Raw genomic sequence first — 23814 nt, 5'->3', positions numbered from 1 at the left:
GCTCTCCAGTTGCATAATATTTGTGTAGATGACCCAGTCCAAGCCTTCAGAATGATTCCCAATTACAAGGGTCCAGAGTTCCAAACAATAAAATTATCTTCTAAAAGTATACATTTTCTAGACTTTCAGCAGTAATAGTAGATGCCAAAATACATGGAACTGTATCAAAGTTTTGCGTGAACATAAATTAGAAATCTAGCATTCTGACCATACTAAATCAAACAAGTGGAATCAGAATGTTATAAATATTTTAGATAGACAAAAATTCATAAAATTTCTATATATATACACACAAAAGCTTCTCTTCACAGGGCTTTTCAGGTCTATTATATTCTTCTGGGCTTCCCACGTGGTGTTAGTGGTTAACAATCCACCTGCCAATGCAGGAGATGTCAGAAATGTGAGTTCGATCCCTGGGTTGGGAAGATTCCCCTGGAGGAAGGCATGGCAACCCACTCCAGTATTCTTGCCTGGACAATCCCATGGACAGAGGAGCCTGGCAGGCTACAGTCCATGAGGTCACAAAGAGCTGGACAGTACTATGCAAGCATCTGCATGCATATCCTTCTACTTCTTTGTATATTCATTCTATTAATTTTTGAGAGCTTGATATTGAAATTCCACCTAAAAATCTCATTTTGTCTACTTATAAATAATTGTAATATATAGTGAAACTATATATAACCTTGTTCTGTATTTTCTAAGTCTCCTGTAAATGTGTCCTCATGCTTTCATAATTAAAAAAAATAAAAATTGAAAAATAAAACAGTAGCTTCTATCAGCAACAGAGGTGACATATCAAGTCCAGACAGTGCCATGTGTCCATGAGCATGTTTACATATGGCAGATGTGTGTGTGTGTGAAGTCGCTCAGTCATGTCTGACTCTTTGAGACCCCATGGACTGTAGCCTACCAGGTTTCGCCATCCATGGGATTTTCCCAGCAAGAATACTGGAGTGGGGTGCAATTTCCTTCTCCAGGAGATCTTCCCGACCCAGGGATTGAACCCGGGTCTCCTGCATTGTAGGCAGACGCTTTACCGTCTCAGCCATGGCAGGTAGGGAAAGCTTAATCCAGTGAAGTCTGAGTCTGAATCAATCCTGAACTACTCATTCTATCAGAAAAGGGAGAAGACAAAAGAAGAGAAAGCAAAGATGGGCTAAAGGTAGAAAGAGGAAGTAAAGAAGAAAGAGAGTAGGACAGAGGGTTAATTTTTTATTGTAAGAAGAGTATTTGTGTTTGTGTAAGTACTCCAGTGATGGCTCTCAGTTCATATGTAATTAACAGAATGTAAAAGATGGGTCAGATTAGGGGCATATGAGTCCTGCTCCAGAAAGGAAGCAGGAGATGGGCCCCGTGTCTTAGTGTTTCCCAGCTCTTTGGCAATTGTGAATTCTTGTTTATTACTTTCTGTCTAGAATGTGACATGGGCCCATGCAGTTGTATCACACAAAGAATCCCAAAGAAATTTCTGGGATCTGTGCATTAAAGTTTTATTTGGTCCATCTAAAAAAATTATTACAAAGAGCATCATCTTTATCCTTACCCACCACTCCTCCCATGCTGCCATGGAAACAATGGCTTCCTAAGACTATCATATTATTGGTATTTGATTGATTTTCTGTTCCACCCTTCCGCCACTCAACTTTTTTTTCTTTCCCTACCAAATTCTCCATTTTTCTTAAGTGAATCTCTCTTAGCCTCGTCTCACCCATGGTCTCTGTGCAGCTAACTTGCCATCACCTCTACAGCCTCTAAGAATGGTCATATTTTCTAAAGAACACCAGAATGCATGGATTAACAAGATTTTCTCCCCAATTTTTAAATTAATTCGTATTTAAACATAACAAACATCATAACCTAACTTTTATTTATTTTACATTTAGTAAGTCATTTTTGGGTGGGAGGAGAAATAAATTAAAAAAAAAAACCTCAAGGAAAGTGAATGATAAACAGAAGACATGTACTCACTAAACCAATCATATATTCATCATCTATATGAATATATATATTCATATGGATATATATGAATATATATGATGAATCATATATTCATCATCATCATCTTTCTTCTAATGTTCCACAAAATCCAGCCCAACAATGGCACTGCCATGATTACCAGGGAAGGTGAAAGCAATTCCCTAATTTTGATGAGTGAACCCAAGAGTCTTCTTCCAACAACATTTCAAAATAATAACACAAGGTGGTCCTCTCTGGGCCCCAGTCTCCCTTCCCATGAAGGACAGGACAGACAAAGTCAGCAATAGGTGTTCTCAAACTTAAAAAAAATCACTGAAAACTTTTTGTTTTTCCAAGCTGAAATCCTACATGGAAGGAAAAGCAAAAACAAAACAACACCCAGGACCAGGGTGCACAATAAAAGCAGAACCTCTTGTGAAATGTCAGAGTTCTAAGAATCAGAGTTTGAAAAATCATTGGATTGGATCGTCTCTAAATCTCTTCCAACTTAAACATGTTACTTTCATGATTTTGATCTGAAAAAGTCTCAACCCGCCAAGGAGACATTGCTCAGGAACAGATGGGTTGATTTTATCCACGGAGTGAGGACTGAGGGGTGGATTACGACGCCACCTTTGCCTCAGCAGAACCCTGTTTCTCCAGCCCTTCTCCGTCCTTTGAATGTCCTTGTGTGCTCAGTAGCTTCAGTCGTGTCTGACCCTTTGCGACCCCATGGACTGTAGCCCACCAGGCTCCTCTGTCCATGGGATTCTCCAGGCAAGAATACTGGAGTGGGTTGCCATTTCCTTCTCCATTGAACCTCTTTGCAGGGGTATAAAGCCTCACAAGATGCAGGAAAGCTTCGGATTCAGAGGACCACACCCAGGTTCCTTAGCAACAGCAGCAGAGGGAAGCCTTTCTCACCAGCAGATGGTGGTGGGCTGTTGCTCTCTTTCTGTATCACCTTCTTACAGTGGGCTCTTGGCTCCCAGTAGAATCCTCTGAACCCTACTTAGCAATCAGCATCCCTTGGTAACCCTGAGAGCCATCTTTCCATCAGACCTATAGCGCTGCTTTTACTCTCGTTGCTCTATACTTTCTTCAAGTCCTGCATATGCAACATGCCCTCTGTCTAAATACGAATTCTTTTAATCATTTGAGTATTGGATAATGGAGGTCAAAGTCCAGAATCCCAGAGAAAACCAAAGTGAACTGCATTCAAAAATTAACCTGCATCTATACAGAATTCCTACTTTGCACACAGGCAAAATACTTATGGGTTGCAGTTAGAAGCTCACCAGAACTCTGTCTGCTGAAATATATCAGTGGATGTCCTCTGCAAGTCAGAAGAGAGTTCAGGGGACCAGGCCCTGCTCTTCCCATGAAATAGCTGTGTGACCTTGGTCAAAGATACGTCACCTCTCCACAACTCGGCTCTCTTCTACTAAAACAAGAAAGATGAGCTGGTGATCCCGGAGGTCCCTTGGAGTGTTAATATTTCATGACCCTTGGCTTCATCTTTGACCAGGGTCTTTCTTTGTATGTCTCCAAATTCAAGCCACTGAGATGTTTCTTAATCTCAAGAGTTTTCCCCATGAGATGATGCGACATGTCTTGGAATAGTTCTAAGCATTATGTTCAAACTGCAGGAAAAAGGCAGTTTTTTCCTTTTTGGTTCTAAGAAGTCAGATGTGAAATGCTGGGTCTTGAAATGAACCTGGAGGAGGAAACGTGACCCCAAATACTATCACTTTTACAAAGACTCCAGAAATCTTTAGGGACCCCAGGCCAATTTGCTGATCACACAATCTTGCATGAATCTACCAACTCAGTCTCTCAAAAAGGATTCAGTTGTTCCTTGCTATAGGCTGAGGCATCTCCAGACACTGACCATGATATACAGTAATTTAAGGTGTGAATAATCTAGTGAGGAAGAAAAGACACCCACACATGAGTCAGAGAAATAAAGTGTTAGGCAACACATGATTAAAGCATCCATATTCACAGGAGGCTACCAAGGATAAAAGAACAGAACCTTTACTTTTTCAAGGGAGAATCTTATTAGAAAGAGGGCTGATAAAGGGAATTGCTGATCAAGGGAAGAAGCACTCATTGAAAACTAGAATATGGAATCGACATGCTACCTCCTGTCCAGTGCCAGCTTTGTGAGCATATCACCTGCCACCAGCATCCCATGAAGGGCCCCGTGCTTAGTCTAACGCTGTGTTTTCACCACCTGAAATTGTAACCATTTACAGGGCCTCACATTATAATCCTGCATCGGGCCCCACCCACTATGGAGTGTACCCCAGAATATCACCTTGTTCCAGGAGAGGGATCCTACTATGGGGTGGGAAGAGATAGGACTGGAAAAGGAAGTGAGGTTCATGGACAGAGGGCCTTGAATTCTATGCTGTACTGCTCAGACTTCATCCTGTAGAAAGATAGAAGGTTATTTTTTCAAATTTTAAACTTTTTTAAGAGTTTAAATTTTAAACTTTTTTGTATTAGGGCACAGCTGATCAACAATGGTGTGGTAGTTCCAGGTGAACAGCTAAGGATCTCAGCCATATCTGTACATGTATCCATTCTTCCCCAAACCCTCCTCCCATCCAGGCTAACATAACACTGAGTAAAGTCCCATGTGCTATACAGTAGCACTTTGTTGATTATTCATTTTAAGTGGAGCAGTGTATACATGACCTTTCCAAACTCCCTAGCTATTCCTTCCCCTCCCCACCTAGGCGACCATAAGTCTGTGAGTTTCTTTCTGTTTTGTAAGTTCATTTGTATCATTTCTTTTTAGATTCTACCTATGACGGATGTCATATCATAGTTCTAGAAGGTATTTTTTGAGCAGCACAGTTATATGGTAACATTGAGATTTTAGGACAAATAATCTTGTGATTACAATGAATGGGGGAGACACGGCTGGTGTGAAGACCCTTATCAGGATCCATTAGCAAAGTAAGAAAGTTCACTTAGACATGGTGAGAACAGAGAGGAGAGGTAAAATTTGAGAAACAAATGGAAAAGAGGAATCACTGTGTCTTGATAATAAATCGAAGACGGAGAGACAGAGACAGTTGAATCAAATTTACATGACAATTTCTTTCCCCAGGCTTTTGCAAAAAAAGATAAAAATAAAACGACAAACACTAAAGCACGGTGACTGTAATTATTGGTGGCAAAATTGGTAAGTCTGTCAGGGGCCTCTGAGGCAAGGCTTTCATTGGCAGAAAGGCGAGTGGGTTAACACTGTTCAATCTTTCATTTTATCCACTCAGTATTTACTGATCTCTTCCTAAACGTCTAGATACCACTTTAGGTATTAAAGATCTGGCTGCAAATAAAGCAGTCACAGGCTCTGCCTATGAAAATTTTACAGCCTAGGAGGGAAAAGATGTTAAACAATTACAATTGTGGGTATATGGTGAATGGGAAGTGGCACGTCATTTTGAATCAGAGAGACTTTTCTGGTCTTTTCTCCCAGGAAACTTAAACAAATAAATAAATGGAGTTGTTAAGCCCATGACACTTAATTTGCTACCTTTCCATTTCACTAAACTACAGCCTACTTTGTGTGTGTCTGTGTGTGTGTGTGGGGGGTGTGTGTGTGTGTGTGTGTGTGTGTGTGTGCAATGGTAATTTCCGTTTCCAAAAGACTTGGCTTCCCCGATGAGAAGGGGAGATTTTGACAGAGTAAAAGATAAAAGAGAAAATGAGAAGCAAGTGATACTTGCCTTCCGTTCCCTTCTGAATGGTTTTCCACTGAATTACCAGGCAATGCTCTTTTGACCTACTACAGAGATGGGTTTTGTGTAGCCAAGATGTTCCCACTGGATGGCCTCTCACCCAGCGAGGCTGGGCTTTTCCCTAGAAATTTTGGAAATAGGACTGGGAGACAGATGTCTATTTTGGAGCTGTGAGGAGTGGCCATTTTCAACCACATGAACTGGACAGATGGTGAACCTGGCTGACAGGATGCAAAGAGCCAGTGAGAGTGTGGCTGGAGGGTGTTCCAGTCCCCAATTCCAGCCCATCCTCCTCTATGGATCAATCACGTTCCTGTTGCTGAGTTCCATGAGACATCCCTGTATGCTTATAAGCTTTTCTGTTTAAGCTTGTTCAGGAATTCTATTTAATTCTCTACTGTTTGCAAACCAAGATGCTCCCTACTGATTAGCATTGAAGAGGGACAGCCGGTGGCAGTGGAAAGTTACCAGGACAAGCAAGCAAAGCTCTGAGACCTATTTTAAATCCTGGTTCACTAATCAAAATCCCTAAGGTGTGGACCCAGGGTTTGTAAAGGTGGCGAAAACATATACTGCAAAGTGTGACATTGGCAGAGCCTGGAAGCCGGGATAGGCATGTTGCAGGAAACGTCTCTGAGTGGTGTTAATGTTGCATCTTCTCTCTGTGGGGCCAGGTAAGGACCTCAAGCCCTAGACAGAGCAGAGCATCAGCCAGCTGCAGGTTCTCCCCTCAGAAGGGGCAGTCATATCTGTCCATAATGTAGGCATTGAACTTCTTTTGTTGACCTCCACCCTGGGTTTGGGGCTTCCTGGGTGGCTCAGCAGTAAAGAATCCACCCACAATGCATGGGACATGAGTTCTATCCCTGGGTCGGGAAGATCTGCTGGAGGGGTAATGGCTTCCCACTCCAGCATTCTTGCCTGGGAAATCCCATGGACAGAGGAGCCTGGGGGGCTACAGTCCATGGGGTTGAAATGAGTCAGACATGACTGAGCAACTAAAAAACAACCACACCCTGGGTTTAGCTGAACCGACCTTCAGGTACAACCCCTGACTTTGACATCACTGTCTTCAAGGACACAGGCCAGTGGAGGGTTTTGTGAAAAGTAACAAGCAAGGGACTTCTCTGGTGGTCCAGTGGCTAAGATTCCAGGCTCCCAATGCAGGGAGCCCAGGTTCGATCCCTGGGCAGGGAACTAGATACCACATGCCTCAACTAAGAATTAGCATACTGCAACTAAAGATTCCCACATGCTGCAACTAAGACCTGGCTCAGTCAAATAAATAAATATTTAATTTAAAAAATAAAATGTTTAAAAAAAGGAAAGAAAGTAACAAGCAGGACCACCCCCAGAAGTTTCAGCGATGTTCTGGGCTAGAAGCTGATACTGTTGGACACAGACTGTTGAAATAACTGCTCTCTTCTTGTCCAATAGGTGGCCTGCCTCAGAATCCTTTCCTCTACCTGCCACTTCATGGCAAATAGATGGGAAAACAATGGAAACAGTGACAGAATTTTTTTTTTTATTTTGAGCTGAAAAATCACTGCAGATGGTGACTGCAGCCATAAAATTAAGAGACGCTTGCTCCTTGGAAGAAAAGTTATGACCAACCTAGACAGCATATTAAAAAGCAGAGACATTGTTTTGCCAACAAAGGTCTGTCTAGTCAAAGCTATGGTTTTCCAGTAATCATGTATGGATGTGACAGTTGGACTGTAAAGAAAGCTGAGCACTGAAGAATTGATGCTTTTGAACCGTCATGTTGGAGAAGACTCTTGAGAGTCCCTTGGACTCAAGGAGATCCAACCAGTCCATCCTAAAGCAAATCAGTCCTGAATGTTTATTGGAAGGACTAATGCTGAAGTTGAAGCTCTAATACTTTGGCCACCTGATGTGAAGAGCTGACTCATTGGAAAAGACCCAGATGCTAGGAAAGATTGAAGGCAGGAGGATAGGGGGACAACAGAGGACGAGATGGTTGGATGACATCACTGACTCGACCGACATGAGTTTGAGTGAGCTCTGGCAGTTGGTGATGGATAGGAAAGCTTGGCGTGCTGCAGCTCATGGAGTTGCAAAGAGTTGGACACCAGTGAGCGACTGAACTGACTGACCTGGTATTTTCCAACTCTGGGACAAACCGCCCTCCCAGGAGCAGCCTGCATCACTTGTGGGTCTGATGCTGTCTCGGTTGGGGTACACAGGCATCAGCCCACCTGGTACAGAGGACACAAGCCGATGAGAGCTGAGAGAAGGTGGCCTTTTAGGCCAGGTTGTCTACACTGTTCCTGCCCCAACCCTGGCCGTGTTTTTCAAACAAGGCTGAAAGCCAGGGATTATCTTCGTGTGTCCTGTTGACATCTGAGCACACTCTGCTCCTCACCTTCAGAGTCCAGGCACCAACAATAACTGTTCCCTTGGCCACTTACCCTGTGCACTGACATGCAGCCAAGGGGTCACAGTGACCAAGAAGGACAGAAGTGGACCGTCCACCCATCCATGTCTGGGGACACCCAGAAAGAGGAGGAGAAAATGACCATCGGGTGACTGAAGTAACCCTTTGTGGTCAGACGGAGAAGGGGAGCCTAGGGGCTGCTAGACTGGCCTGAGCAGTCCTCATGGATGAGCACGGGAAAGAGGCTGGGGCCAGGCACCACAATTCTTTCTTCACCTCACAAGACGTCCTGACTCTACTTCCTTTGAGACACAGAAGGAGACACACGAATTCAGGTCAGCTTCCAGTGCTGGACACACGTCGGTTAGAAAACCATGGGCATGTTCACATGCCAAGAGCCCCAGCTCGGGCTGACCACGCGGTTGTTTCAATGATTAAGCCTCACGCACAGAGTCGAGTTGTTTGAGAACGACGTCTGCTCACACAAACACTGCAAAGCGACCCTTTCCCTAAGCACCATGCTCTCAGTTTGTCAAAACATTTGAAGAAGACTAATTCAGGCCTCAAAAGGAATTCTCTCTCACGCAGCCAGCTGCCAGGTCTGTGAGCCGAAGGCTTTATGTTACAATATTTCAAGACACTAGAGACAGGAGGAACGCGGGCCTCGAGTGGACGTCCCGTGGGGCTGACGACGTCAATAAGGGGACCGAAGGCTCTTCACCTGCTCTCTGGCAGGGGGGATGGGACGAGGAAGCCAGCTCTGGCCAGTCTAGATGCCTGTGAAGAGCAGTACAGGGCAGGAGTCACAGACGTGGGCTCTGAAGCCAGGGGTAGGTGCGTTCAAGTCTCAGCTTTTCCATTTACTACTCGTGGAGTTTTATGAGATGTCCTTTGGGGCTGGGTGCTCCAATTTCTCCATCCATGAATGTGGGGGGACAGACAGGGGGCCAACGTACCACCCCCTAGGACTGTTGTGAGGAGTCAGTTCGTATAACATATACGTGATGTGCTAATAGCCGTACTCAGTAAGCAATGAGCACGTGATCAATCTTGGGGTGCTCTAAAGGACTGTGGTGTGTGTCCCCAAAGTCCTCCCTGTGTGGGGAGGACCAGCCAGCCTCGGGCCACGCTGTCATCAGAACTGCCCACTGAGCCCTGCCCGCTCAGCCGTGGGGAAATTTTTTCCTCCATCGCAAACAGGTCCCTGGAGCGCAGAACAGCAACTCAGCAACTGACATAAACAATTTCAAACAATCATTTCAAAAGACAAATGGCTCCATTTGGGCATCAAGATTCCTCCCAGAGGCTTTCCCTGCCTGTTTATGTGTTCCGTGGCCTCCAGCCACAAGTGAATTAGGCGGACAGCGCGCTCACGCCCGGGGAGGCGGGAAGGGCCTGTGTGGACCAGCACCTGCTATTTGACCTGCTTTCCTTGAAAGCTGATGCTGGGGGTGGGGGATTCTGGAGGAAAGAAACTCGCATTTCCACCTGCCAGTGCCCACCTGTCATGGGAAACATTGTGAGATACAGGGAAAATAGAAAGTGTAGGTATATTACAATTTTTTTACACATTAGAAAATAATCTTGGCCCTGCTTTTTTTTTTTTAACAAGGTTTTGCAACAATCAAAAATAATATTTCAGGACTTCCCTGGTGGCTGCTACTGCTAAGTCACTTCAGTTGTGTCCGACTCTGTGTGACCCCAGAGATGGCAGCCCACCAGGCTCCCCCGTCCCTGGGATTCTCCAGGCAAGAACACTGGAGTGGGTTGCCATTTCCTTCCCTGGTGGCACAGTGGTTAAAGAAGATGCCTGCCAATGCAGGAGATGTAAGAGAGGCAGGTTCGATCCTTGGATTGGGAAGATCCCCTGGGGGAGGAAATGGCAACCCACTCCAGTATTCTAGCTGGAACATTTCCTGTCTCTGGGACGTTCCATGGTGCTGGGTTCTAGTCTATGTGCTAAGACCAGAAACTTCTGCAGAGGGTGGTGCTTTACCAAAGCCAAAGTCTCCTTTGTTTCTATGCCTATTCAGTTCTCTCAGTAGAACTTGCTGAATTCCACCTCTCCTAATTCAGTCCTTTCTGTCTTGAAGCCAGAGGAGATAGCTGCTTCCCGCTAAAACAGCTCTAAGCAGAAGGACCATTTATTTTGTTGAGAGTGACTGGCTTTGAAAAAGCCAGGCGTCCACCCATCTCTGCACCATCCCCATGGCTTCCCCCTGGCTGTGTGTTCCTCAGAGGAACCACGTGGCCAACTTGGTTCTGGGAGCCCAGAGCCCAGGCTCTGCTTCTAAATCTACTAAGTGACCTTGGGCAAATTTCTTAACATCCCTGACCCTCAGGTCTCCTCATCCGCACGACCAATTTTGCAATCTCACAGAGTTGTTATGAAAATATAGGCACAACGACTTGAGAGTTTAATTCACCATAAAAATAAAAGATGTTATAATTTAGCAGACTGCTGTCTGAACCCCAGGCACTGCTCCCTGTAGTCAGAGCTCTCCACCTTGGTTTCAGCTTTAGACAGAATGACATTTTCAGTTGTCAAGGTGGAGGATCTGGGATATCAGGGGAGCTGGAAGAACAGTCATGAGCCATGCTCATCCTTAGAGCTGACTGGTAACCTTGCAAGATTCGGCTCTCACCGGAAACACATTAAGACCTGAGCTGAACAACCACCACCTCTGTCTGGAGAATGAAAATGATAACAATGTCTTCCTCAAAAAGTTTTTTTTGAAAGAGAGGGAAAGTGATAGTATGTATATAAAACATTTATAGAATATATTGTAAATGCTGCAGTGATAATGATTATCTGTATTACTTGCAAACACCACCTGGGGTTGAAAAGGAATGAGGGACTTCCTTGGTTGTCCAGTGGTTAAGACTTCATTTTCCAATGCAGAGGGTGCAGGTTCAACTCCCAGCTGGGGGGTGGGGCTTAGATCCCGCATGACTCAGGCCCAAAAAACCAAAACATAAGACAGAAACAATATTGTAACAAATTCAGTAAAGATATTAAAATGGTCCAAGGACTTTGTTGTTGATCCAGTGGCTAAAACTCCACACTCCCAATATGGGGGCCTGGGTTCGATCCCTGGTCAGGGAACTAGATCCCATATGCTGTAACTAAGACGCGGCACAGACAAATAAATAAACAAGTAAAATAAATATTTTAAAAATGGTCCACATTAAAAGATATCTTAAAAAAAGAAAGCAATGAGGAGAGTTAGCAGCAAGTCTTATGACATAATCATCAGAGGCTAGTGGTTGGTAATTTACAAACAAATTGATATTTTATAATAATATTAAAGGTATTTAAAAATACTGTACAACAGCCTATAGTATATGGATGTAGGTAAGGAGAAGGCAATGGCAACCCACTCCAGTGTTCTTGCCTGGAGAATCCCAGGGACGGGGGAGCCTGGTGGGCTGCCGTCTATGGGGTCGCACAGAGTCAGACACGACTGAAGCGACTTAGCAGCAGCAGCAGCAAGGATAAAATCATGAATACTAATCTGTGAATAAAAGTGCTAGCTTTGTTGAAGTCTATAGACACATGAAGGCAAAAGGAGAAGGGGGCAGCAGAAGAAGGGATGGTTGAATGGCATCACTGATTCAATGGACATGAGTTTTACAAACTCTGGAAGAGAGTGAAGGGTAGGGGAGCCTGGAGGCTGCAGTCCGTGGGGTCCCAGAGTCGGACACACCTTAGCAACTGAACAACAGCAAGCACATCCCTGTACTAGATCAAGTACTTTTTATTTGCCTTTTCACTACAGCCACACAAAATTTCCACAGAGCGGGCAGTTTTTGGTCCCATGTTCTCAGATGGATAAGAGGAGAGCTTGAAGAATATGCTCAAGTTCACACGATCAGGAATGGAGGAGCCACAATCTGAACCCAGGTCAATGAGACAGCAGGGTCTGTATCACAACATACATATTGGAATTTTCTGACATAAATTAACCAGAGGGATTGTCAGTGTTCAGTCTCAGCTGGGGACCAGGTTTTCTCTGTTGTAGTTTGAATGTGAACATGCTCTTGGATTAGTGGGAATTTAAAACACCTTCAACCTCCCAGGTATTCAGCCAACTTGGCTCAGCAGCTCTTCCCATCAGGAATCTTTATCTCCTGTGACTCCATGGCTTAAACATAAACATGCAAGCAAAGCCCACTGCTAATGTATGAATCACCCAAGTTATTCCTGATGACTACAGAAGATGCAGGAGACACTGAATAGATCTTTGAAATAAGGAATATAGGAATATAAGAAAGGATATAAGAAAAATTAAAAATTACTTATTGTCTAGATACCCGGAGATCATCACTGAGAATGGGTCTTTTTAGACTTTATTCTATGCTTGAACACTTCTGGTAGTTTCTGGTATGTTTTGATCCCTAATTTGCTGAGTTTAAAATATTTCAACTTTCAAAGTAGTTTCTGTTTAAAGGGAACCCTCATGCACTATTGGTGGGAATATAAATTGGTGCCTCCACTGCGGAAAATAGTATGGACGTTCTTCAAAACACTAGAAATACAACAACCAAATGATTCAGCAATTCCACTCCTGGGTATACATTAAAAAAATGTTAATTTGAAAAGATACACACACCCCAACATTCACAATATTATTGTCTATAAATGCCAAGATATAGAAATAACCAGAGTGTCCATCAACACCTGGATAAAGATAAATAGATGAATAAGACATGGTATTTACACACAGTGGAATATTACTTGACCATAAAGAAGAATGAAAACTTGTCACTTGCAGCAACATGGATGGATTTGGAGGGCATTATGTTAAGTGAAATAAGACATATAAAAAAAGATAAATGTTGTATGATACCACTGACATGTGGGATTTTAAAAATACAACAAGCCATAATACCTAAATTATAACAACGAAAGAAGCAGACTCACATATATAGAGAACAAACTGGTGGTTTCCAGTGGAGAAGAGGGAGACGACCAGTATAGGGGTAGGGGATTAAGAGGTACAAACTGCTGGGTATAAAATAGGCTCAAGGATGTGTTATACAACATGAGGGATATAGTCAACATTTTGTAATAACTATAAATGGAAAGTAACTTAAAAATTGTATAAAAATTTAAAAAATACAAAAAATAAAAGAATGCTTTTTAATTGCCATTTGATCAAGAAATGAGATAATATATAACATTTACTGACATTTCTCTGTGTTTGGGGAGGGCACTAAATTTAAAACTGTCTTCTAGGGAGGTGGGAAGAAGGTTGAAGAGAGAAGGGACATAAATATACCTGTGGCTGATTCATGTTGATGTTTGGCAGAAACCAACACAATTCTATAAAGCAATTATCCTTCAATTGAAAAATAAATAAATTTAAAGAAAATTTTCTTCTAACATTTTATGCCTCATCGGTTACTCTCTGTAAAACTGAGTATCAAAAAGTTCCATGTGATTATTTGGCAAAACTAATACAATTATGTAAAGTTTAAAAATAAAATAAAATTTCAAAAAAAAAAAAGGAGAGGAAAAAAAAAAAGTTCCATGTGGAACTTTACCTCGGATAAGAAGCCAGACCAACCAGTCGTGAGGACAACAAAATTGAATGACTTCCTGAAAGGAGAGTTCCCGGAAATAGGAAAGTAAAAAGCTGCTTATGGGGTATTTTCAAGTCATTATCTGTGGAATAGGGACATTCCTGGGGGCTACTGGACTATATTTAATGAGAAAGAACTGATGCCTTTGTACCATTTAAGAGTCTAAGGGGAAAGAGACGCAGATTGAGGGCTGGATAACTTACTTGAGAGGCAGTTCAGATGGAGATGTTAGGCAAGACATACTGAGAATTTGACAGGCTGTAATCACTGACCATTGCTACACATACCCAGTGATGACTGACGTTCTAGATGGGGGACCCAATAAATACATTTTGCAATGTTACAGTGGCTTAATCCACTGCTTCTACTGCTTGAATCCTATTGCTTTCTCTAATGATCTAAGGTATCTGAATACAGCAAACATCAACTGGAGTGGCTGAAATGTAAGAGAAGTATTCTAGTAGTATCTATAGGGGAATAGGAGAATTTATCTTCCTTCAAATAACAGGAGAAAAGAAAGAAATGATTCTTTCTTCAGTGGTTCCAGGGAGCACTTTGCTACGCTCTGTAAAAATTAAAGTTGGGAATCAGCTTTATTTATTCTAAATTTCTGGGAATAAATGATACATCTTATTGTAACAAAATTTGGAGATCCTTGTTTTTTACCTAAAAATATTAATTCAGAGAATTCTCTGGTGGTCCAGCAGTCAGGATTCTGCACTCTCACTGAAGAAGGTGTGGGCTCAATTCCTGGTCAAGGAACGAAGATCCCACAAGCCATGCAGTGTGACAGAAAAAAAAAATTTTTTTTAAAGCAATTCAAATATAGTTAAGTAAAGCTTGACTTACCAGCTATTCTGGATGATGTCAGGATGGAAATGACTGCAAATCGCTGATTTAAACAAATGCTCTCTGCTCAATAAAGCTGAAAATCTGAGTACTTAAATCATAAGACTGCAAAAATTTGTTATTTGGCTAATGGTTGTGCTGATGTCTTAAAAATCATATTTAGGACTTCCATGGTGGTTCAGTGGTTAAGAATCCACCTGCTAATGCTGGGGACATGGGTTCAATCCCTGGTCCAGGAAGATTCCACATGCCATGGTGTAGCTAAGACCATGCACCGCAACTACTGAGCCTCGCTCTAGAGCCTGTGCTCCACAACAAGAGAAGCCCCCACAAAGAGAAGCCCATCCCCACAACTTGAGAGTAGCCTCCGTTTGCTGCAACGAGAGAAAGCCTGTGCATAGCAACAAAGACCCAGTGCAGCCCAAAATTAACTAATTAAAAAAAATCTTATGTATGTCTATCGAACTCACCATTCCATGCCTCTCTCTTGTGCAATTCACAAGCCACCAGATCAAATAATCCCTTCTCACATGGGGAATGCAGAGAAAGCCTCAGTAATTCTACGAAGGTCTTTCCCTCACAAATGGCAGGAACCATTTTGCCAGCATGGAAACAGGTACCCAGTGAGCTGAGCTGACTTTCCCAAGATTGTGAGTCAGAGAGTGGGTGTGTGGGCTCCTGCATAGGTCTAAGTTCTACCCACTGGAGAGCGGGCATAAGACTTCAAAGGCTGGTACCTGGGAAACACACTTGCTGACTTCACCTTCCTGATCTAGGCAGAGATGCAAGACAGCTAGTCACTATCCGATAGAGGACCAGTGAGCTCGTGCTACATGAGAATGAAGCAGATGAAAGACCACGTTATGCTCCAACACCTCCTATTCAGGTTCGGCTTTTCTGAGGTACATGAAACCCTATCCCTCCAGTTGAGCACTTGGACATCTGCCATGCAATTCTATTAATTGTCCAGTTCAACTCAATTAGATCAGAAGCCATTAAATTTGGTTCAGTTCAATTTGACAAAATCTTACTGTGTCTATCATGCACTGTAGCAGATAAAAGAGGAAGGCCACTCTTTATGGTCTTAAAAAACATTTTCATTTTTCCAAAGATCCCAGGTACATTAAATTGGATTCATTGTTGTCCTTAGTACAGGTCACAATGTCATCACTGACCCATGAATGTTGTTGTTCAGCCACTAAGTTGTGTTTGATTCTTTTCGACTCCATGGACTGCAGCATGCCAGGCTCCTCTGTCCTTTACTGTCTCCCGGAGTTTGCTCGGATTTATGTCCACTGAGTCAGTGATGCTATCTTACCATTTCATCCTCTGCAGCCCTCTTCTCCTTTGTCTCCAGTCCTTCCCAGCATCAGGGTCTTTTGCAGTGAGTTGGCTCTTCGCATCAGGTGGCCAAAGTATGGAGCTTCAGCTTTAGCATCAGTCCTTCCAATGAATATTTAAGGTTGATGTCCTTTACTATTGACTGGTTTGATCTCCTTGCGGTCAAAGGGACTCTCAAGAGTCTTTTCCAGCACCACAATTTGAAAGCATCAATTATTCAGCACTCAGCTTTCTTTATGGACTAACTCTCACATCTGTACATGACTACTGGAAAAACCATAGCTTTGACTATATGGACATGTGTTGGCAAAGTGATATCTCTGCTTTTTAATATGCTGTCTAGGTTTATCATAGCTTTCCTTCCAAGAAGCAAGCATCTTTCAATTTAATTCATTTGATTAAAAATCAGCATGCATGTCACCACCAATCAAGCTAAAACCAGCATCACGATAACCTTTCTCTTCCCTTGGACCACATTCGTATATACTCTCCCCGTGTCTCCCACTTCAGAGGCAACTACTTTTCAGAATTCTGTATTTATATCCACTCATTCTTTTTTTTGTTGTTCTAGTTTTAAGCCCCTACCCTTGACACCAATATGCCTAAAATATATATAAAAACATACCCCGTTTACTTTTATTGTTTCTGAATAGTCTTTGGTGGGAAAATAAAATGTACTCATTCAAGGCATTTTTAACAGTGCCTAATCTATGCCCATCACCGTTTTCGGTGCCAGGGAAGAAAGCAGTGAAAATGAAGGAACAAACAAAAATTCCTGCCCTCGTGGACAAATAAACAAATAACCAAGTAAAAAGTTTAGTGTCTGCTGTAGTGGTTAGAGCTAGGGATAATAATAAGGATGGTTAGGTGTGGAGGGGAATTTGGGAGTGTTGCCATGGTAATGAAGATGCTAGGGAAGCCAAGCGCCTCCGAGTATATGAGGTGAAAGTAATGGTCTCAGGCAGGTGACCTGACTGAATATTCCTCTAGCTTTTTAAAAAAATTTATTTATTTACTTATTTTTGGCTGCATCGCGCCAGCTTCACTCTGGTTGTGGTGCCCTGCAGCATGTGGGATCTTAGTTCCCTGACTTGGGATTGAACCTACATCCCCCTGCATTGGAAGGCGAGTTCTTAACCACTGGACTATCGGGGAAGTCCTCCCCCTCTAGTTTTTATAAAAGATTTAAAATTCCTATTTAGGACTTGAAATACACTCATCTTCTAGGATCCAGCTAACTGTGTTGTCACATGGGCTTTTAGACAGCACAGCTTAAAGGAATCACACACAGAGAATTAGAGGGTTGGCTCTAACATCCCATGTGAGAACATGGGCTAGGTCTTTTCTGTCCCCCAGACAGACTCCCAGCTCCTAACACAGACTCCATTACAAGGGCAACAGGAAAGAGATATCTCATGCATGTCTGTTGAATGAATGCATAAATATGTAACTCTCATATAGCATTGTTCAGCACTTTCCAGGTGGCCTGTGAGCTCCTAGGGGACAGGCATTATATATAAGCCTCTGCTGGATATTCCTGGGATGGGGCATTGGTGACAATAAATAACAGAGGTTTGAGGAGTGAGGCGGGGGAAGGAAAAGCATCAGAGTTTACACCTGGCTGGTGTGGAGGGCCTGTCGGCGACCTATGTGTAGAGATTAACCCCGTTAGAGAAATCACGCTCAGAAACTGTGAGGCTCTCTGTCCAGAAAAAATTTTCCATGATGTGTCTGTCCAGCTAAACTTGCCCTCTGAGGTGCTGTGTGAATAAAGGTGAAACATGCCTGGGAATCACTGCCTTTTAGAAGCTCATAACTGACATTAGAAATAGTAAAGTCTTCAGAAATTCTGCAATTAAAAATCCAATTTAATTTTTCACTATACTCTGTTCCCTCTTTCCATTTTCTGGTTTTGATGTGAGCTATTTTTTTTTAGAAGCCTTTATTGAGTTTGTTACCATATTGCTTCTGTCTCATGTTTTGTTTTTTTTCCCTGAGAGGGAAATCCCCAACCAGGGATCGAACCTGAACCCCCTGCTTTAGAAGGTGAAGTCTTAATGCCTGGACCACCAAGGAAGTCCTTGCATCCCTCAGATTTCCTGCTGAACAACTTTAACATACTATGAAATGAGTCTTCTGGGGACCACCCTGTGGACAACAATGGGATTAAGGCTGGATAATCCATATGCAGGGAAAAGGGCTGAAGTACAGTCTGTAGGACAGAGGCATGTGGAGGGGTTACAGTGAGGAATGACATAGTGGCCGCTACTATCATAAGGTAGAATAATGTCTCCTTCCCCACAGATGTGTACATCCTAACCCCTGGGGCCTATGAGTATGTGACCTTAGCTGTTCTTATGGACTGAACTGTGCCCCCCACCCACCCACCACATACCACATTCACATGCTGAAGCCCTAACCTCCGTATGTGATAGTATTTTTTTTTTTTTTTTTACAGACTTGGTTTATTTATTTTACTTATTTGGCTGGCTGGGTTTCAGTTGCAGCATGCAGGATCCAATTTCCCAACCAGGAATCAAACCAAAATCCTCTGCATTGGGAGATTGGAGTCTTAACCACTGGACCATCAGGGATGTCCTTGGAGATGAAGCCTTTGGGAATAATTAGATTTAGACGAGGACTTGATAGTGGGCCCCTCGTGATGAGATCAGGGTCCTATGAGAAGAGATCAGAGAGCTCGCTGTCTGTCTGCCTATCTTCCTCTCTGCCATGTGAGGACACAGTGAGAAAGCGACCGTCTGCAAGCCAGGGAGAGAACTCCGACCAGAAAATTACCATGATGGTAATGTTGGATTTCCAGCCCCCAGAGAAAATAAATGTCTGTTGTTTTGCTACCCAGGCTATGGTGTTTAGTTCTCGCAAAATTCCAAATTACGAAAAGAACACTGAATATATGAAGCAATTGAAAAGACTGCCTTCAGAATAATCTTAGGATAATAATGGGCTAATCATAAAGTCAGGGCTTCCCTGGTGGCTCAGTGGTAAAGAACCCGCCTGCCAAAGCAGGAGACGTGGGTTCTATCCCTGAGTTGGGAAGATCCCCTGGAGAAGGAAATAGCAACCTACTCCAGTATTCTTGCCTGGGAAATCCCATAGACAGAGGAGCCTGGCGGGCTACGGCCCGTGGGGTCACAAAAGAGTCAGACACGATTTAGTGACTGAACGAAACCAACAAATTATAAAGATGGCAGGTGTGAATTATTCATCAATCCACGCAAGACAAACTTACTGAACATCTACTCTATGTCTGGTTCCCCAAGGATATGACAGTTAAAAAATGACATAGTGATGCTTTTATGAAGCTTATAGTCACTAAAACTTTACAAAAGTACTCAGGCTATTCATTCAGGAAAATTTAAAAACTGACTGCAAAGATGAACCACTCAAATCCTCTATTTTGTAGATGGGAAAAAAAAAGAGATCTGAAGAGACCAATTAAATTTGGTGATATACATAGTTTTATAGCCCAGCTACCACAGAAAATGCAGAATGTCCAGTGTAGGTGAAAGTATGCTCCTAATATTGCAACAGGCTAAAAAATTAATCACTGCTTATCTCAAATTCAACTAGGGATCTTGCATTTTGATTTGCTAAATATTGACAACCCTAAATTTCTGGGGGATAGAGTCAAGGTCATGGCAGAAACCAGAGTCCACCTTGGTATGAGCTGTTTGAATGGGAAGAAGAGAAAAAGAGAACAAAGCAAAAGAAACACAATAGTTTTTAAAAAGGGAAACCCACTAATGGACCTCTCTCTCTCCTTTTGATCTTTTGTGCATGGTGTGTGTGTGTATGTGTGTGTGTGTGTGTGCATGTGTGCACACATATGGGTCCTTGTGTCTTCCTGGCAGAGGATTATGGTAATGAGGAAAATTATCAACAGTGATACCGACTACAGATATCGACATAACTAGAAGATGGAATACAATAAAATGTGGTTAATTCAAAAACACTAAAATGACTGCATGTAAGTAAACTGCCTATGATGTATGCCCAACTGACACACAGCCCGATCACAGTTTCACGTATTCTAAATCTTCGCATTTTCACAGAACCATAAAATGTTTCTCAAGGGTGGGAGAAATCACCGAACCTAGCCTAGACATTTACAGATGAAGCAACCAAGAGTCACAGGGAAGAAATGTCAAACCTAGGACCACCCTGTAAATGAATATGAATAATAGAACAGTATTTTTTTTTTGTGGGCTAACTAAGTGCCAGGCATTTTCTTTTTAATGCTCTGCTTGTATTACCACATTTGTCACAACAATCTTATGATTCTTCTTATTATTCAAACAAAACAAATTGAGGCAGAGAAAATTATGTAATTTATCTAAGGTTTCAGGTTACACAGCTGATAAGAACAGGTACCTGCTAAAAATCCAGGGAGTCTGGCATTCCAGTAGGATGAATTTAGATCACTAAACATGTTTGTCCATGTAAACTTTCATGCGTATTGCTCCGGTAGCAGACTTTATAGTTCAATAACAAGGTCACTCAAATACCTTTTATAGAAAGTTTATAGAAAGTCAGTTGGAAACGGTTACCATAATGTTAGTTTCAGAGTGGAAACAGTTATCTGCTCCCTTATAAACCAGTCCTACCATCTTACTATGATCAGAGAACAATTGTTTCCTGCTTTTTGAAACATTTTAAATGAAATACACCAGAATCTACTATCAAAGCAAACATTAGCAGTGAGATGGAGTTTTACAAGTTTACATTTTGAGCAGTTTGTGAAAGAAAAGGAGTAGAAAAAAAAAAAAAAAAGAAAACAAGAGAGAAAGAGAGAGAGAGAGAAATCAAAACAGAGAAGAGGCTTCTTGATCCATTGTTAGCCATAAAGTAAACTGAGGACTCTTGAAGAGGCCCTTGTGCTCTCAAGCTGCCAGCCAGACTTCTGTGTTCCTGCAGCTACAGCAGTAATGATCTCCAGGAAGAATAATCACATAAGAAAAATGATGCCTACTTAGTTTTACATTCAGTTTGTCTTCTTCTCTATCTTTCAAGACATCATCAACTCCTAACATCTCAGATGACCAAAACACTTGGTCCATTTTCAGACCCTCTGTTTCTGTTTATAGAAAGTAGAAGATTAAGCCTGCCTTTGTCTGCTTTGATAGCACGTTTTCCCAAAGCAACTCTTTCTGTGACACAAAAGCATGTCCAAGTTAAAACAAACAAACAAACCAAGAAGGACAAAAGTGAGGCTGCCATTGGAGTTCTCAGAAGCTCCAGGGTCCAGGTCTGCAAGATCTGCCTGGGAGACACAGGACTCCACCAGCCCACCAAGGCAGGAATTGGGAGAACCGTCCGCCTCTCCTCTGCACTGCAGCTGAAGGAAGCATCGCTTGACAAGCCTGTTTCGAAATTCCACTATCAAGTACATTCCCAAATCCATCCAGAGACAAACCAGGCCCTCCCCTGGCCCTACAGGGAACTGGTGAGGGCGCATCGGAAATGTGTGGAGCTTCTCACAGAACAAACTCACATCCTCTGTTCTTCAGAAAGGTGGCAGTGTTGCCCTGCGGTCCTGACCAAATTGCGAAGTGGTGGCCGTGTCTCTGTGTCTCTAGTGGATTAACGGACCAAGCACCTCACCTCACCACGGAAAGGATGGATTACTCCGCTGCAGAACGTAGTGCCTCACAGACTCGCCCCGGATCTTCAGGGCGCTGAGTCTTGTTTCAGGGCGCTTTGTCTTGAGCCCAAGTTCTCAAGTTTTTATCTCGCTTTGACAGTACAGAGCCATAGAAAATCTCCATGGGATCCCACAGACATCTAAAAGCCAGGCGCACCTAAGGAGGTCCCAGAGGGCCCTACTTTACAGCATCCACTCTTCTCATTTTTTGTAACCTCCTTCCAAGTGACATGCTGAGTGGTCCCATGTAGAAAGGCTATGGAAAACTTAGCAAACTATGCCAGCATCCTTATAACACCTGTTATGGGCAATGTTCACACCACAGTTTAAAGTAACTCACAGCATCTTCTGGGCTTCCCAGGTGGCAGTAGTGGTAAAGAACCCGGGCCTCCCAATGCAGGAGGTGCGGGGTCCATCCCTGGGTCAGGAAGATTCCCGGGGAGGAGGGCATGGCAACCCTTTCCAGTATTCTTGCCTGGAGAATCGCATGGACACAGGAGCCTGGCGCGATACAGTCCACAGGGTTGCAAAGTCAGTCACGACTGCAGCGACTGAGCATGCAGACATGGCATCTTCTAGGTAGAAGCTGTACCATTTATTGAGCGGTTTGTCACCACTTTTCTAAAACCAATATTCTACACAGAGCTGCTGACAAAGAACTGAAGAACTGTCCCTGTCTCGGCGTGCAGACCCGCACACCAATATCTTCCAGGGGCAAGTACACGCAGCGGCCTGTTTGCAGGGCAGTTAAAGGCCCCGTCTCCTTCCCCACTCACCTTCCCTCAGTGTCCGCGGAGAAGTTTCTCTATTGGGACAGAAATTTGGGGGGAAAGTCTCCATTTATAAATATCAGATGGTTTGGGAAAAAATATTTGTGGCACTAGACTTTTTTTTTTCCCTACAGTGATGTCATTTTGAATACTTGGTGCGCTCCAAATTTGCTATTTTTACTTTCCCCAAGTGACTTTTTTTGGGAAATACATTTGTTTGGATTAGCTACATTTGAAGTGGCTCCTGTATGTAATGTCCAGCGCCAGGTTCATCTTCTCACAGTTCTCAGCTCTCAAACCTGAAATCCCCATGAGCTCATTTTCAAGGTTATTCCTTTTGGGATGCACCCTCCCCCCACAACTAATTTTTTTTTTTTTTTCTAGACACAGATACAGAAACAAAAATAAAGGGATTGGCCTTCTCACAAACCAAACCACACTCTGCGGCTCAAAGCATTGACAACAGAAGACATGAAAGCCACCCCCCCCCCACGCCCCACCACCCAGGCTCATAAAATTCTTGACTTCCCAAATGTGCTTCTGGGGGACAGAGGTGCAGGAGCCAAGGCGGGCTCTGAAACGCGCACTGGAAGCAGTGTGCAGCTGAGACGTAGAAGAGGAGGAAGAGCTGAAGAAGGAACGCTCAGTGTCTTCGCCCTACCTGATCTGAACTTGGTCCTAATCAGCAAAGAGTGCTCAGACCCCAGGAGTGTCATGTTGAGTTGAGTCTCAGAGAGCCGCTGGTCCCTTAGCCAGACGCCCCCTGATGTCCACCAGGAACGGGCTCCCGGGAGCTCAGCTGACCGCAGTGAACAACCCAGAATTCATCCAACTCTCCTCGAGCTCCCCTGGGTAGGAGTACAGCGGCAGCCAGGGACCGAAACCAGTGTCCCCGGAAAGCGGCGGCCTCCCCCCTCGCCGCAGCGGGGCTACTGCGCTCTCGGCCGGCGGGACCCTGCGCCTCCTCGGGGTCTGGCCGGGCGCCGCGGGCATCCCAGGCGTGCGCGGCTGATGTCATAGGCTGCCCGCTCCTCGAGCATCCCCACCACGCCTTTATGAAGGTCCCCAGTTTGCTATCTGATCCTTTTTTACTACTGACAGGAGCTCAACCAATCAGGAGGAGCGAGCGGCGCCCGGGACTCTCAGCCGCCGGAGTCCCGGGAGCCGGTCTGGATTCGGGCTGCGCGGGGGTGGGAGGCCGGGATGCGGGGGCGCGGGCGGGGGGCGGAGCCGGGGAGAAGAGGAGCGGAGGGGCGCGGCGCCCGGCGCGTAGGGGGCGGGCCAGGTGGGAGGGTGGGGACCCCCGGGGAGCGGACTTTCCTTGCCCGAAGCCTGGGAGACGGCGGGGGGGCTGTAGGCTGTGCGTGTGTACCACCCCAGGGGGACACTTGCGCTCCCGCGCTCCCGGGGCGCACGGAGCTCTGACAAATAACCTAGGATCCCAGGGTTCCCAGGGTCCTCACGTTCTCTCCCCGTCTGCAGAGGCAGAGACCG

General features: G+C 43.9%; 1 protein-coding gene across 3 annotated transcripts in view; it reads right to left on the bottom strand.

The window, feature by feature from the left end:
* MYOCD (myocardin) overlaps window positions 1-23382 on the bottom strand; it is a 91109-nt gene extending 67727 nt beyond the window's left edge. For 2 of the 3 annotated variants that reach the window (XM_070773122.1, XM_070773120.1), the window contains exon 1: window positions 22982-23381. Coding sequence is in view for 2 of the 3 variants with exons in the window: in XM_070773120.1 (XP_070629221.1) it covers window positions 22982-23036 (55 nt within the window). In the remaining variant the exon portion in view is untranslated. Of the gene's footprint in view, window positions 1-22981 lie in introns of all 3 variants that reach the window. The other variant, XM_070773121.1, reaches the window with a different exon arrangement.
* Window positions 23383-23814: the final 432 nt, after the last annotated feature.

The sequence above is a fragment of the Bos indicus genome, chromosome 19 (assembly GCF_029378745.1).
Source record: "Bos indicus isolate NIAB-ARS_2022 breed Sahiwal x Tharparkar chromosome 19, NIAB-ARS_B.indTharparkar_mat_pri_1.0, whole genome shotgun sequence".
Classification (NCBI taxonomy): domain Eukaryota; kingdom Metazoa; phylum Chordata; class Mammalia; order Artiodactyla; family Bovidae; genus Bos; species Bos indicus.
Note: the sequence above shows the minus strand (reverse complement) of the source record. Positions and strands in the feature narration are given on the sequence as shown.